At 42.3% G+C, this 13887-nt stretch overlaps 3 protein-coding genes across 3 annotated transcripts in view; 2 read left to right on the top strand and 1 right to left on the bottom strand.

Annotated features, from left to right (window-relative positions):
* The window catches only part of LOC140311517 (tripartite motif-containing protein 16-like), a 252966-nt gene that overhangs the window by 190516 nt on the left and 48563 nt on the right, over window positions 1-13887 (bottom strand). The gene's annotated exons all lie outside the window — the stretch shown is intronic.
* Window positions 1332-7270, top strand: LOC140311252 (uncharacterized). Its single transcript, XM_072388643.1, has 7 exons — window positions 1332-1437; window positions 1675-1752; window positions 3668-3861; window positions 3958-4165; window positions 5481-5624; window positions 6940-7083; window positions 7185-7270. Exons 1-7 carry the CDS (start codon window positions 1372-1374, stop codon window positions 7236-7238), a joined length of 888 nt encoding a protein of 295 aa, XP_072244744.1. The 5' UTR covers window positions 1332-1371; the 3' UTR covers window positions 7239-7270.
* On the top strand, window positions 12839-13825 carry LOC140311251 (cocaine- and amphetamine-regulated transcript protein-like). The gene is made up of 3 exons (XM_072388642.1): window positions 12839-13147; window positions 13349-13432; window positions 13664-13825. Exons 1-3 carry the CDS (start codon window positions 13019-13021, stop codon window positions 13769-13771), a joined length of 321 nt encoding a protein of 106 aa, XP_072244743.1. The 5' UTR covers window positions 12839-13018; the 3' UTR covers window positions 13772-13825.

The raw sequence follows: 13887 nt of genomic DNA, 5'->3' as shown, positions 1-13887 counted from the left end.
AGAAAACTTTTAATCTATATGCTAAAAAACACCCTAAAACACGGATTTAATTACTGAAATATGTCCATAAATTTAATTTAATGTAGATTATTACCTAAATTAAGTCTAAAACTTTGAACCTTACAGCTTATATGCTAAAAAAACATCCAAAAACATTTAATCCCTTAAATATGTCCATAAATTTAACTTGATGTAGCTTTTTACCTAAAGTCTAAAACTTTGAACCTTACAGCTTATATGCTAAAAAAAACACCCAAAAACATTGATTTAATCCCTTAAATGTGTCCATAAATTTAACTTGATGTAGCTTTTTACCTAAATTAAGTCTAAAACTTTTAACCTTATCTTATATGCTAAAAAACACCCTAAAACACGGATTTAATTATTGAAATATGTCCATAAATTTAACTTAATGTAGATTATTACCTAAATGAAGTCTAAAACTTTGAACCTTATATCTTATATGCTAAAAAACACCCAAAAACATTTATTTAATCCCTTAAATATGTCCATAAATGAACTTAATGTAGCTTTTTTTAAAAATCTAAATGAAGTCTAAAACTTTGAACCTTATATCTTATATGCTAAAAAAACACCCAAAAACATTGATTTAATCCCTTAAATATGTCCATAAATTTAACTTGATGTAGCTTTTTACCTAAATTAAGTCTAAAACTTTGAACCTTGTATCTTATATGCTAAAAAACACCCTAAAACACAGATTTAATTACTGAAATATGTCCATAAATTTAACTTAATGTAGATTATTACCTAAATAAAGTACAAAACTTTGAACTTTCAACCTAAATTCACCAAAAAAGACTATTTACTTTTTATTTTATACACATAAGATGCAGACAAGTCCAAAACTTTAAATGTATACAATTATTTATTAATACATTTAAACAATAGACCCTAAGCGTTGAGTTAATTTGTTAAAACTATCCAAAACTTCATCTTATTTCCTTAAAAATACACTGATTTAATAGATGTCTGAAACTCTTCCTTCATGCGCAAAAGACACCTTAAATTTGATTATTCTTTTAAAATGTCCAAAACTTGTATCGTAAATGCAGAAAATCACCCTAATACATTGAATTGATTACTTAATGTGTAAAAGACTTCCAGAACTTTAACATTATGTATCGGGAGTGAAGCTTCAGACTTCAACATAAGATTAAAACCAGTTAATAATAGAAAAGTCGTAGTTGTACAACTATTTTGACCGGAAATAGGAATTTAGTTTCAGACTAAAAGCATAATAATTATTTTATATTGAAGGGCCTGACTAACAGGAAATACAGCGTCAAATCAATCTACCTTTACAGGTGTGGTCGGTTAAAACTTTCTTCCTGCGTGAAATAGTTGTTCATGTCCTCGATGACAGTCATGACTGAAGTGACAGAAAACTGCGCTCTTAACGGAGTCTTGGAACCGGTGCGTGTTTATGACTTTATTATCAGTTTTTAATGGAGAAAATTGGATAGACTTACTAAAAACTAACGCTGTTGTCTAGCGAGTTAGCTGAGGAGCTAGCTTTGAGCTAATTAATTTATTTAAAATACGCGCGGGGCAGACGTTGTAGCTAGGTGACCGTTACTAAGCTGAATTTGAATTTGACGCGTTTTCTGAGGCAGTTAACGGTTCTGTCGTTGAAAAACACTTTATACGCAGGTGGAGTCAGTCACAGCGGCTGTTGAAGACGAGAACCCGGAGGAGAAAGTTTCTGAAACCGCGCCGGAAAACTTGGAGGTTCGTTTCACATTTTTAATGTCTTTCCTAAAGAATAAAAACCTATTTAACTGAGCCAAAAACACCTGCTCAGCACGGTATGTTCACGGGAATATCGTCTTTTTCCCTCAAACTTGTTTTTAAAATACTAAATGTTAGCTTTGTTATATTTTCTATAACTTTTAACACATTGTGTTTTCTTCTGGAAGCATAATTAGGACATAAAGATAGCATAGCTGAGCAGTTTCCTCTTACGTTTCTAGCTTACTGAAACTTCTTGTCAAATATTAGTCCACCAAACTCCATTCAAAATCTGTAACGTTTTAAATAACGTGCGCTTAAAATTTATTTAAAGAGATAAATGGAAAAAGAAACTTTTCATGACTTTGTTCTCAGATTGTTTACATTCTGTGTTACTCCCAGACTGATTTAAATTAGTCTGTTTGTGTTAAACCTGCCATTAAGAACCGTATTTGGACCGTGGATGCTAAGCTATCAGACTTACTGATGCTGCACCAAAAAAAAAAAACGGCTTTAAAAAGATGCTTTTATGTATGTTAAAAGTAAACATGGCAGAAGAATCTATCCTAAATACTGCTGAGATGTGCACACATCTGATTTCTCTGCATAACCTGCATAACTAATCCTCAAACTTAAAGTATGGGTATGATGAGTTAACCTGAAGTTGACTATTTTGGAACAACTGGTTTGGTGTCAATCCCTCCGTTAGCTCTCCTATAGCTGCAAGTAGCCACATAACAGCAGCTATGAGCTAACAGAGCTATAGCACACGTTCATTCATTCATTCTTCTTAAAGTATTGGTGAAATAAAGACAGATAATGCCTTATTTAGAGGCTGCATCATGAGTAGATGAACGTATTTCATGCCAGAAATAAGGTCTAGGTTCCCCTTTAAATGATCGTATTCCTCGACCAGCTGTTTCTGGCCTGAGTCGGCTAACAATAAACTCGATGACTGACCGATAATATCCCAGATATTCCCAGAAATTAAAGGGACTCCAGAGGAAGAGCTCTCACCTCGAGTTTTGTTCCCACATAGGACAGCTACTTCTTCTGCTGAATTACAGCTAGAAACGTAGCCTAGACTCCCACCATCCGTCGACACGATGCACCCTAACTTATACTCAATGGAAACATCGCCTCAGATTTTCTTGGTTACCGAATGGAACCCTGATAGCTTGAGAGTTAGCTAAAAAAAAAAAGACTTAATACTCAGTTGGACAGATGGGAACAAATCATTTCTCACCTGTTCTGCTTCCAGAGAGTAAACATGGCCAAGAAGGATCCCAACAAACATTTATAGCTGAGAGAAATACATTTATTTACTTCAAACCAGTTAATTAAAACGTGTCTGATGCGTATTTCTGTTATTTCTTTGGCTCTAAACTGGAAGTATTTGACATAAAAGAAGCTCGAGCTCCAAAAAGCAGCTCTTTGCTGTTATATAAGTGTGTGCTTAAAGTATACTTTCAGTACATGGCTGTGTATGTACTAATTTACATGCTTGATTTGTAAGATAAAGTTAACCTACTTTGGTTTATAAGTATATTGAAATTTACTTTATTACTTTATACAGGTGTAAAAAGTGCACTGTTGGCTTAAATCTAATTTAAAATGGACTAAAACTTTAGGGTATTAAGATATATATGGCACTGTTACAATAGTAATTCTGAAGATATAACTTTAAAATGTACAAAAACTTCAACTTAAGTATATTTTCTTTCAATAAACTGAACTAGTGTTTGACCTCCTGCCCACAGGGAGGCGATGTAGGTTAGATAAAGCTCATACCAACAGACTCGTGAACAGTTCTGGAAGCACTTGTGACTTATTTCCTAAATCAAAACAATCAGGACACTTATGTGCTGATATGATTTGGATTTCTCTTTTAAAACCTGTTCTTGTGTCTCATCAGGGTCACTCTGTTCCTCAGTGGGCGGTGGGAGACTTCTGTCGGGCCACGTGGTCCGAGGACGGCCAGGTGTATGCAGCCACGGTGGTGGCGGTAGACGGCGAGCGCTGCAGGGTTCGTTTCAGCAGCTACGGCAACGAGGAGGACATGGAAGTGAGCGCTCTCTGGAGTCCCGAAGCAGCGCCGCAGAACTCCCAGCTGCAGGTCGGTGGATTTTAACATTTAATGGAAGTTGAGGAGTAAATGTGTGGCTTTCATGCTGTTGCTTTAATTATAATGTAGGTGACGGCGAGTTCTGTGTCTCAGGAATGGAGGCCCGGTTCTCGGTGTCGGGCGGTGTATTCGGAGGACGGCCTGGTTTATCCCGCTGTAGTCCTGTGGGTCAAAGGTCATCGCTGCTGTGTCCGCTACGACGGCTACAACAACGAGGAGGAGCATGACATCAGCAGCCTCCTGAACCCCGACGAGCTGCACGGGCCCAGCAGAACCACCACATCCAAGGTAGGGATCTGGACCGGGCCTAGATTAAAATTAACCCAGAAGAATGACTCGCTAGATTATTTTATCGTTTGTAGACGCGTTTATTTTTTTATCTGAAAGGCAGATTCTGACATTTGTTCCTTCAGAATTGGACTTTTCTGTCAGGAAATGTAAACGACATCAGAACAGCTCCAGAACTCAGACTGAATCCACAGTACAAACCTCGAGGGTCTCATTTAACACGTCCAATCATCCCGTATCTCATTGCATAAGATCACGAGTTGATGCTGCACTGCTGCCACCTGATTGGCTGATGACCTGATGGCGTTAGAATGTGTCGAAGCAAAGCGACGTGAGAGCTGGATGATGACCCAGGGAGCTTCAAGATGGCCGCCATCTTCTTGGTGCTCTCAAGTGGCGATGAACTTAATGACCGATGATGTCAGCCATGTGGGGAAAAAAACTTGGAAAAAGGTTGCAGGGTCACTGCTTGGAGGACCAGAACTTTATTTTTCTGAGATCATTTCCCATCATGCACCTGGTGGAAGTTCTTCACAATGAAGTCCAACCGATGAGCAGCTTTTAGCCCATAATGCAGTTTGTTGCTCCTCCATCCGAACCGCATGTTTCGCCGCCTCATCGCCATGGTTACCGTCAGCCACAGCTTCCCCCCTGCTTCCTGTTTGGAAGTGACAACAGCGCCCGTGTTGGTCGGGACCTACGATGACATTAAATATGCTGAAAAAGACAGTCTTAAAACAGCCCGGATGAGTTTTATGACCACCATAAACCAAAGAACGCCGAGACTCTTTGACTATGTCGGCTGGGTTGTTTCGTACAGCTCCTCCTCCTATCGAGCTCACACATTAAAAAGGAAACGGACGTGTTTGCCCGTCCTGTAGGTCAGCAGCTGGAAGTCCAATGCAGCCAGCAGTGACACCGACTGGAAGAGGAAGGAGAGGACGTCGGCGTGGCCCACGGTGAGTTCAGGAACATCTGATCAGGTTCAGGTGGAACCTGAAGTCCTGAAGCTGCTTTTCTTTCTCTTTACGAACCAAACTTGATCTGCTGTTGGTCTGCCTGATCCGGCTTACCTCAAAGACGCCTCCTTCTCCTCACTGAGAACAACATAATTTGGTTCTGGTTCCCTTTGTCACAGTAACACAGATGTTGATGCATTCTTCTGCGGGTGTCGTGCTGTGATCATGTCCTTTTATTTGCACATCAACGGAGACGTTGGCCGTCAAAGCTCGTTTCCCCAGGCTTTCTGGTCCTTTTCCTATAGATAATTCGTCAGATGACGCTCATGCTTGCTGTGTTTTTGTTTATTTTTCAGGTTAAGAAGAGAGCTGGGAGTCAGAGCAAAGAGGAGAAGGAAGCAGATAAGAGCGGGAACCAACCGAGAGATGAAGCCGAGAAGCCGACCAATCACAGCTTCCCCCTTTTCCCTCCGTTTCCTCCTCCTCAGACGGGCACAGGGGTAAATCTGACTCACTGATGTTCACCCAATCAGCTTCTTTCTTCTTTCTCACTGTGCAGGGATACACATTTCATATCCGTGGCATCATAATGTTCTTCTCTGGCCTTCATTCGCCGCCACTCCGAACACGTTCCACACAGAAGCTGAACTGACTTCAATCCCGAGTGTTTTTCAGGTCGTTCACGGTGAAACTGATGTGAAACGCAGAACATTTGAAGCACAGTTCACGGCCTAAAGCTTTACAATCTAATCAGATTTATTGATGAAGCACATTTAAAATGACCACAATTCACCAAAGTGATGTTCAGAACATCTGAGAGATGGATTAAATGCACGTTTAAATCTAAAAATTACTTTCTAAAAGGAAGAAATAAAACAATCGAAGTGCTTAAGGGTGTTCAAGATACTAAATTTGGACTCTCAGTTAAAGGTTAAAGCTGTTAATAGAGAAACATTTAACTGGAGGTTCGATCACAGCCAAAAGCAGCTTCTCAGAGGATCTATAAACCAACCCAGATAAAACTTTAAAAACATACTAAATCATTTTAAAATCCCTTCTGGATTTAGTCTGGAGCTACTGGTGATACTTTGTCTGAGAGCTGGACCCTGAACCGGGTACAGACAGTTAGAATAATCCAGCTGTGAAACTCCTGCCTGAGTTTCTGAACCTACCGAAGAGTTTCTATCATTTAGAAACTTATTACCCGTTCAGCATTTTACCTCCTGGAGACTGTTCTGAATCAAAGTGGTGGCAGTGGAGCTTCAGGATTTAAGAACCAGTTGGTTCGTTTATAATCTGGAATGAGATATTTGATGTATGGAAACATACGGTGTGAATGGGATTGGTCCCAAAATAGATCCTTGGGGAACTCCACTGGTTAGCCGGATCGATCTGTTGCATAAGAAGTAAAACACTGCAGGATCCAACCTGGTCTTTAAGACCATTTAGAAGAAGATGATGGTCCAACAGAGATCTGAATTAATTAAAATCCCAAAGTTACGCTGTCTGGAGTCAACTTTGAGCAGAGATGTTTGATGTTGTCTGAGAAAGATGGCAGCTGTTCAATCCGAATCCCCTTCACCAACACACCTAAACCCCATTTTTATTAAATCTGCTCATAAGTCTGCAGGCAGACCGGATCATGGCTGGTTGGAGTTCAAATCAGCTGTGCTTTTATGTTTTCACGTGTTTCTTTGGAGCTTTTTTCCTTCGTCTTTCTGTATTTTCTGATGCAGGCTGAGTGAGACGGTGTCATCAGCTTGTTTCTGATTAGATTTCCTCTGCTGGTGTCTCGGTGTTTGTCTTTCTCTTCAGGACCCCATGTCCTTCCTCCCTCCCCCTCCTCCTCCTGTCTGGATTTCATGTGGGAAAGAATCAGGCCGCTCTCCTGACGTCAGCACCATCACCAACATGCTGATGCAGTGGTACATCTGCGGCTTCCACACCGGCAGCTACATGGTCAGTAACGGTTCGGCACCTCTTCCCGCTGACTCGACCCCTCAGTTCACTCCTTTGTGCGAGTGTTTGCACTCATGAGTGTGTGTTGGAATGTGTTTCAGACTCAGCAGCTTTTCAAGTCGACCCTCGACGATGAAGTTAAGAATCCACGCTGAGCACACGCGCACATTTAGGTGAAACCCAAAACCACACGCCTTCTGTTCACTCTGATTAAAGGGTCATTCCACCCATGTAGTTCTGGTTCTGAAACCGTCACAGTGGTGTGATCAGAGGGGTCAAACAGTTCCTTAGTCTGCCTCTGCTGCTGCGAGTTCAGATGAACTCTGTACCTGCAGTCTGATACCATCACGTTGCATGATGGGATATGTAGTATGCAGAACTAAAAGTTCACCGTGTTGCTGTTCGTTTGAAGACAGCTTAAATAATGAAGGTTTTCTCTGGCTTTTTTCCTAGTTTGTTGTCGTACAACCTGGAATTAAAATGGTTTAGAGGGATTTTAATGATTTGAGTTACACATGTTGACACCCTTTTGAAGATGCTAAATATTTTTTAGTGTGAAGCAAAAAAAAAAGCATGCACATGTATTCACCCCCCCGTCCCCCAAAAGTCAGTACTGAGGGTTCGTCTCAATCACTCACTATAAACTTTATTTAAAAAAAAAAAGGAAAGTTTCAGCCTGATCTTAAAGGTAGAGAGGGTGTCTGCTTCCTGAAGCCAAACTGGCAGCTGGTTCCACAGAGAGGGGCCTGATAACTGAAGGCTCTGCCTCCCATTCTGCTTTTAGGGGCCTGATAACTGAAGGCTCTGCCTCCCGTTCTGCTTTTAGGGGCCTGATAACTGAAGGCTCTGCCTCCCATTCTGCTTTTAGGGGCCTGATAACTGAAGGCTCTGCCTCCCATTCTGCTTTTAGGGGCCTGATAACTGAAGGCTCTGCCTCCCGTTCTGCTTTTAGGGGCCTGATAACTGAAGGCTCTGCCTCCCATTCTGCTTTTAGGGGCCTGATAACTGAAGGCTCTGCCTCCCATTCTGCTTTTAGGGGCCTGATAACTGAAGGCTCTGCCTCCCATTCTGCTTTTAGGGGCCTGATAACTGAAGGCTCTGCCTCCCATTCTGCTTTTAGGGGCCTGATAACTGAAGGCTCTGCCTCCCATTCTGCTTTTAGGGGCCTGATAACTGAAGGCTCTGCCTCCCATTCTGCTTTTAGGGGCCTGATAACTGAAGGCTCTGCCTCCCATTCTGCTTTTAGAAACTCTGGGAACCACAAGGAAACCTGCAGTCTGAGCCTGTAGCAGCAGAACTATGGGATGTTTCAGGCTCACCTGAGCCATCCCTAACTATAAGCTTTATCAGAAAGGAAAGTTTCAGCTTCCTGAAGCCAAACTGGCAGCTGGTTCCACAGAGAGGGGCCTGATAACTGAAGGCTCTGCCTCCCATTCTGGTATCAGCTGGTTTCACAGATGAGTACAGCTGAGTATCATCAGTAAAGCAATCTAAACTCATGCCATTCTGTCTGATAATGTTTACTAATGGAAGCAGTCGTGCTCCAAGCACCAGTTAACATGACACAATAAACACAAAGTCTCTGGCCAGGGTTCCTGCAGGGTCTTAAAAAGTCTTAAAAGCATTGAATTTATGAATTTGGGAAATAATACCTTTTAAAAAGACTTGAAAATGTCTTGAATTTTAAGATATGGGTCTTAAAACTTGTGCAATATGTAACTTCTCCGTATCGCATTCTCCTCAAAAGTTTCGTTTGTCAACCGCTATTATTTTTTTATTAAATAACGTAGCCTGAATAAAGAGCGGTGGAGCCAATAATTGAGGTCTGAACACGTCACTTTTTGACAGCACCGGCCAACACAGACAGAAGCAACAAGCCAAGCAGAAGTGCAACACAAGAAGTTTGTTTTCAACGTTAGTTTACCCATTTCATATTTTATGGGAGAATGTAAATTTAACGCTTCAAGCATTTTGTCACTGGTTAAAACCGGTGGACACCAATGTTTTCCAGGCTTTTTGCACTGTATGCAAAAAAAAAACATTCAGCTTGGTACCATGGGCTGAAGGCTTTAGAGTCTCATGCCAAGTCGTCCAAAGGGAAGTATCGAACTCCTTCCATCGCCGGAGTATTTCAACCCGCTAACGTTAGCCAGCTAGCTGTTAATGTGCCTGAAGCAGCTAACGTTAGCCAGCTAGCTGTTAATGTGCCTGAAGCAGCTAACGTTTGCCAGCTAGCTGTTAATGTGTCTGAAGCAGCTAACGTAAACCAGCTAGCTGTTAATGTGCCTGAAGCAGCTAACGTTAGCCATCTAGCTGTTAATGTGCCTGAAGCAGCTAACGTAAACCAGCTAGCTGTTAATGTGCCTGAAGCAGCTAACGTAAACCAGCTAGCTGTTAATGTGCCTGAAGCAGCTAACGTTAGCCAGCTAGCTGCTGGCGCTACAGCCCCCACAGCTACAACCGTAACTGGAGCGGATCTGCACTCAGCTTTTGGGTCCAGACCAACGATGAAAGTTTAGTTTTCATCGTTGGTGTGGATTCAGTTGTTCAGGACTCTCTCTACTCACCATATTCCCAGCATGGAATAAGTAGCTAGCTGATGTAACCAATGTTAAAAAAATAACTGAACTGTGTTAGTTAAACTTTTGTGTGGCCTGCTGAAACTTTTTTTTTGTCCACATTTTTACATTTGTTTGATAGTTAAATGAACAAATTAAAAAATAAATTATTTGCCGGTAGGTCTGTGAAATGGGTATTAAGTTTTTATATAAATGTTCTTAAAAAGGTCTTTAAAGGACTTGAATAAGCCTGTAGGAACCCGGTCTGACTTTACAGATACAACATGGTCTGATAAAATGAGCTTTTTTTTACTCTGGTTGGATATTAGTTCACTTTAACAGCTTACAGGCTGATGATGGCGGTCGTTTGGGTGACATTTAAACAGAAATTAGACTTATTTGTCCAACACAGTCAGCACAAAGTGTCAGTAACACCCAGCAACAAGCCTCGGCTTCTTCCTGAGCTAAAATGTGTTTGTGTTTGTTCCGCTCAATAAGCTGAAACAGAACCGCAGCCGGTGGAGTTTAGACTTCCCTATTAATGCATTTCTTTTCTCTTTCTTTCTGCTTCAGAGCCTGAGAGATGCTGCTGGGACATTTGTCTTTCATTTGCACATTTTATTTAGAATATTTAAGTTGCTGCTCGAGTGTTTTGTGTTTATTTTGACGAAGCTCCGGCACGTTGGGATGGTGCAGGAGTGTCTTTGTGTTTAATTAAACTGGTTGTGTTCGGTCTCAGAGTCGTTGCTGGATCCCTGAATGTTGAGGCACAGCAAATGAAATGGAAATGTTTGGAAAGAAGAGTATTTTGTCATTAAAAAGAAAGATGGGTAACATCTTTGAACTACTTCTTGGACCCCACGAACAAAGAAATGATCCAGATTGAAAGATTTGGGCTTTGGTCGTCCTCAGCTGCTCGTGTTTGAGGCATGTTGACTCGGTCTGTCGGATATTAAAGCTTCTTTATGTGCTTTGACGTAAACTGTGACACCCGGAGACCCCGAAGAGTCGCAGCTCTTCCTGTCGGCCTTAAAGGAACAACCTCCATAAAACTGTTGCCACGGAGATGGACGACGGGAGGATGTTTGTGTGATTTGGTAAATAGAAGGAATAAAACACCGTGTTTGGTTATCCAGGAAAACAGAATACTGATATTACTGAGTTGAGTTTTTCTTTTTAACTCAAAGAAGAAGAAACAACAGCTAAAAACCAAGTGTTTTCAGAATAAAATCTTTTTTACCAAATTAAATTAAAAACATCTTTGCATTTAGTTTTTTTCTAAATATTCAATTTAAACTAAATAACTGGAACAGAAATAAGAACATAAAAATTTTCAGTCTTTGCCCAAACGGGAACATTTAAGCAGGAAGTGACGTGAACTTTAAAGTTAAACTGTAAACAAAACAAAAAAACTGCTCACATCAAATATTTCCTCAGGTACTGAAAACCCAGTAAATCCAACCTCAGATGGTGTCATTATTTACTGGGCAAAAACACAGAAGCAGTGAGTAGAAAACTAAGTGAACCCTTACAGCTTCCACAGGAACTAAGAGGTTAAGAAGCAGCCAGCTGCTGCTGATCAATGCTCTGATTAACTGATCATCAGTCGGTGTGAGCAGCTCTATAAAAGCAGGAGTTCTGTCAGTTTAACACGATGCCAAGGAGGAAAGACACCAGCAATTATCTCAGAGAAGCAGCTGCTGCTGCCCATCAGTCTGGGAAGGGTTATAAGGCCATTTCCAAACTATCTGGAGTCCATCATTCTACAGAGAGAAAGATTATTCACAAGTGGAAAACATTCAGGACAGCTGTCAATCTTCCCAGGAGTGGACGTCCCAGCAAGTTCACCCCAAGGTGAAGAAGCCCAGAGCTACATCTCAGACTCTACAGGCCTCAGTTAGCATGCTAAAGGTTAAAGGTCACCCCAAGGTGAAAAAGCCCAGAGCTACATCTCAGACTCTACAGGCCTCAGTTAGCATGTTAAAGGTTAAAGGTCACCCCAAGGTGAAAAAGCCCAGAGCTACATCTCAGACTCTACAGGCCTCAGTTAGCATGTTAAAGGTTAAAGGTCATGACAGCACAGTTAGAAAAAGACTGAACAAGGATGGCTTGTTTGGAAGGGCTGCAGGAGAAAGCCTCTTCTCTCTAAAAAGAACATGGCAGCACAGCTTAGGTTTGCAAAGCTGCATCTGAACAAAGCTCAAGACTTCTGGAACAATGTCCTTTGGACAGACCAGAGCAAAGTGGAGATGTTTGGTCCTAATGCACAGCAGCACGTTTGGAGGAAACCAAACACAGCAGATCAGCAGAAACACCTCATACCAGCTGTCAAGCACGGTGGTGGAGGGCTGATGATCTGGGCTGGTTCTGCAGCCACAGGACCTGGGCACCTTGCAGTCATTGAGTCCACCATGAACTCCTCTGGATACCAAAGTATTCTAGAGTCAAATGTGAGGCCATCTGTCCCACAGCTAAAGCTGGGCTGAAACTGGCTCATCAACAGGACAAAGATCCCAAACACAGCAGCAGATCTACAGCAGAATGTGGGAAAAAGAGAAGAATCAAGGTGTTGCAACGGTCCAGTCAGAGTCCAGACCTCAGCCTGACTGAAATGCTGTGGTGGGACCTTAAGAGAGCTGTGCAGAAACCAAAGCTGCAAACCTCAATGAGCTGAAGCAGCGCTGGAGAGAAGAGGGCCGAGATTCCTCCAGAACCATGAGAGAGACTGAGAACGTCCCACAGGAAACCATCACTGCAGCTCACTGCTGCTGGAGCTGCTGGATCAGGGGTTCACTTAGTTTTACACTCACTGCTGCTGAAGCTGCTGGATCAGGGGTTCACTTAGTTTTACTCACTGCTGCTGAAGCTGCTGGATCAGGGGTTCACTTAGTTTTACACTCCCTGCTTCTTTGTTTTGTCTCAGTTTTGCTCAATAAATAATAACAGTGTAATATGCCTCGTTTTAACACCTGATCAGAACCAGATAGTTTAATGAGGGCACTCACCGGCTGCTTTTGATGACATCATTTCTAACTGACAAAGTGAAATAAGCTGCATTTAGTGAAAGTGATGTGAACAGAAACTGCTGCTCACAGCTCAGATGGAGCTGGAAACGCGGTGAAAGTCCCGCCTTCGCGTCCTGTTTGACAGAGCAGAGGTTCTTCCTGCCGCCGACCCCAGAGGTGAAGCCGCCTGATTGTCTCGTTATCAGAGTAAATACTGTCCGAGTGACATCACAGTGACATCACAGTCCCCCACGTATAAACCTCTCTGGCCAGGGCTGAGCGCCAGTATCCTGCCTGCATGCTGAGGTCTGGTGCTCAGCGTCCTTCAGCCTCTCCAACATCCATCACCGCTGGGTCCGAGCCTTCAGCGCCATGGTCACCGGCAGGATGCTGCTCATCGGCGCCTCCTGCTGGCTGCTGGTGGTTTTGGGGCGCTGCGACGAGCAGAAAGAAGCGCGATCGCTGGAGTACGCAGTCATCAAGACCCAAGAGGAGGAGCTGGTGAGTCGGGTCTCTTTTTAAAGATTCAGAAGATGGTCGTGTTGGCTTTAAACTGCTTGGGTTTTTTATTGAAACAGAAAATAATCTCTTTAGTTCTTTTAAATCACAGCATCAGTTCCTCATTTTCTTGTCAGTTAACATTCACTAATTAGACTTGGTCCCTGGACACATTAAGTCTGACGTCGTCCGTTTCATCCTCAGATCGAAGCTCTGCAGGAAGTCCTGGAAAAACTGAGAAACAAACAGCTGCCGTCGTCGGAGAAGAAGCTCGGCTGGCTTCCACCTGTAAGCACGTTCTGCTCATCCTTCACTGGTGTCTGCACCACTTCTTAAACACACTCGTTCAGATTAAATATGCACATCTCACACTTCTGTTCCTCCATGAACTCACAGAATTATTTACGATCATCTGCTTTCGTAGCTGTAAAATGACTTGTTTTAAAATCAGGATCAGCAGCCGTTCAGATGTTTAAGGACCATTATCTGAACTGAAACTCACCTGTGTGTGTGTGTCAGTGTGATGCAGGTGAGCAGTGTGCGGTGCGGAAAGGTTCGAGGATCGGGAAGCTGTGTGGATGTCCCAGAGGAACTGTGTGCAACTTCAGCGTCCTCAAATGTCCGTAGAGCTCAAAAACAAACGTCTTGTTGATGGAACCCAGAAAAAATAAAGTTTTTAACAACCCCACTCAGCTGTTTGCTTGGTTTTCCCTCTTTGAAGCACTCCGTGGTTACCTGGTTAC

The sequence above is a fragment of the Leuresthes tenuis genome, unplaced genomic scaffold (assembly GCF_036924035.1).
Source record: "Leuresthes tenuis unplaced genomic scaffold, fLeuTen1.0.hap1 SCAF_7, whole genome shotgun sequence".
Taxonomy (NCBI): Eukaryota; Metazoa; Chordata; class Actinopteri; order Atheriniformes; family Atherinopsidae; genus Leuresthes; species Leuresthes tenuis.
This window is presented reverse-complemented; position numbering and strand designations above follow the sequence as displayed.

Excerpts from the sequence above, each read along its gene's own strand:
- LOC140311252 (XM_072388643.1), top strand. The coding sequence starts at position 1,372 with ATGTCCTCGATGACAGTCATGACTGAAGTGACAGAAAACTGCGCTCTT. Across the intron at positions 1,438-1,674 it reads TTAACGGAGTCTTGGAACCG|GTGGAGTCAGTCACAGCGGC; the intron begins GTGCGTGTTTAT and ends CTTTATACGCAG. Across the intron at positions 4,166-5,480 it reads GCAGAACCACCACATCCAAG|GTTAAGAAGAGAGCTGGGAG; the intron begins GTAGGGATCTGG and ends TTTATTTTTCAG.
- LOC140311251 (XM_072388642.1), top strand. The coding sequence starts at position 13,019 with ATGGTCACCGGCAGGATGCTGCTCATCGGCGCCTCCTGCTGGCTGCTG. Across the intron at positions 13,148-13,348 it reads AGACCCAAGAGGAGGAGCTG|ATCGAAGCTCTGCAGGAAGT; the intron begins GTGAGTCGGGTC and ends TTTCATCCTCAG. Across the intron at positions 13,433-13,663 it reads AGCTCGGCTGGCTTCCACCT|TGTGATGCAGGTGAGCAGTG; the intron begins GTAAGCACGTTC and ends TGTGTGTGTCAG.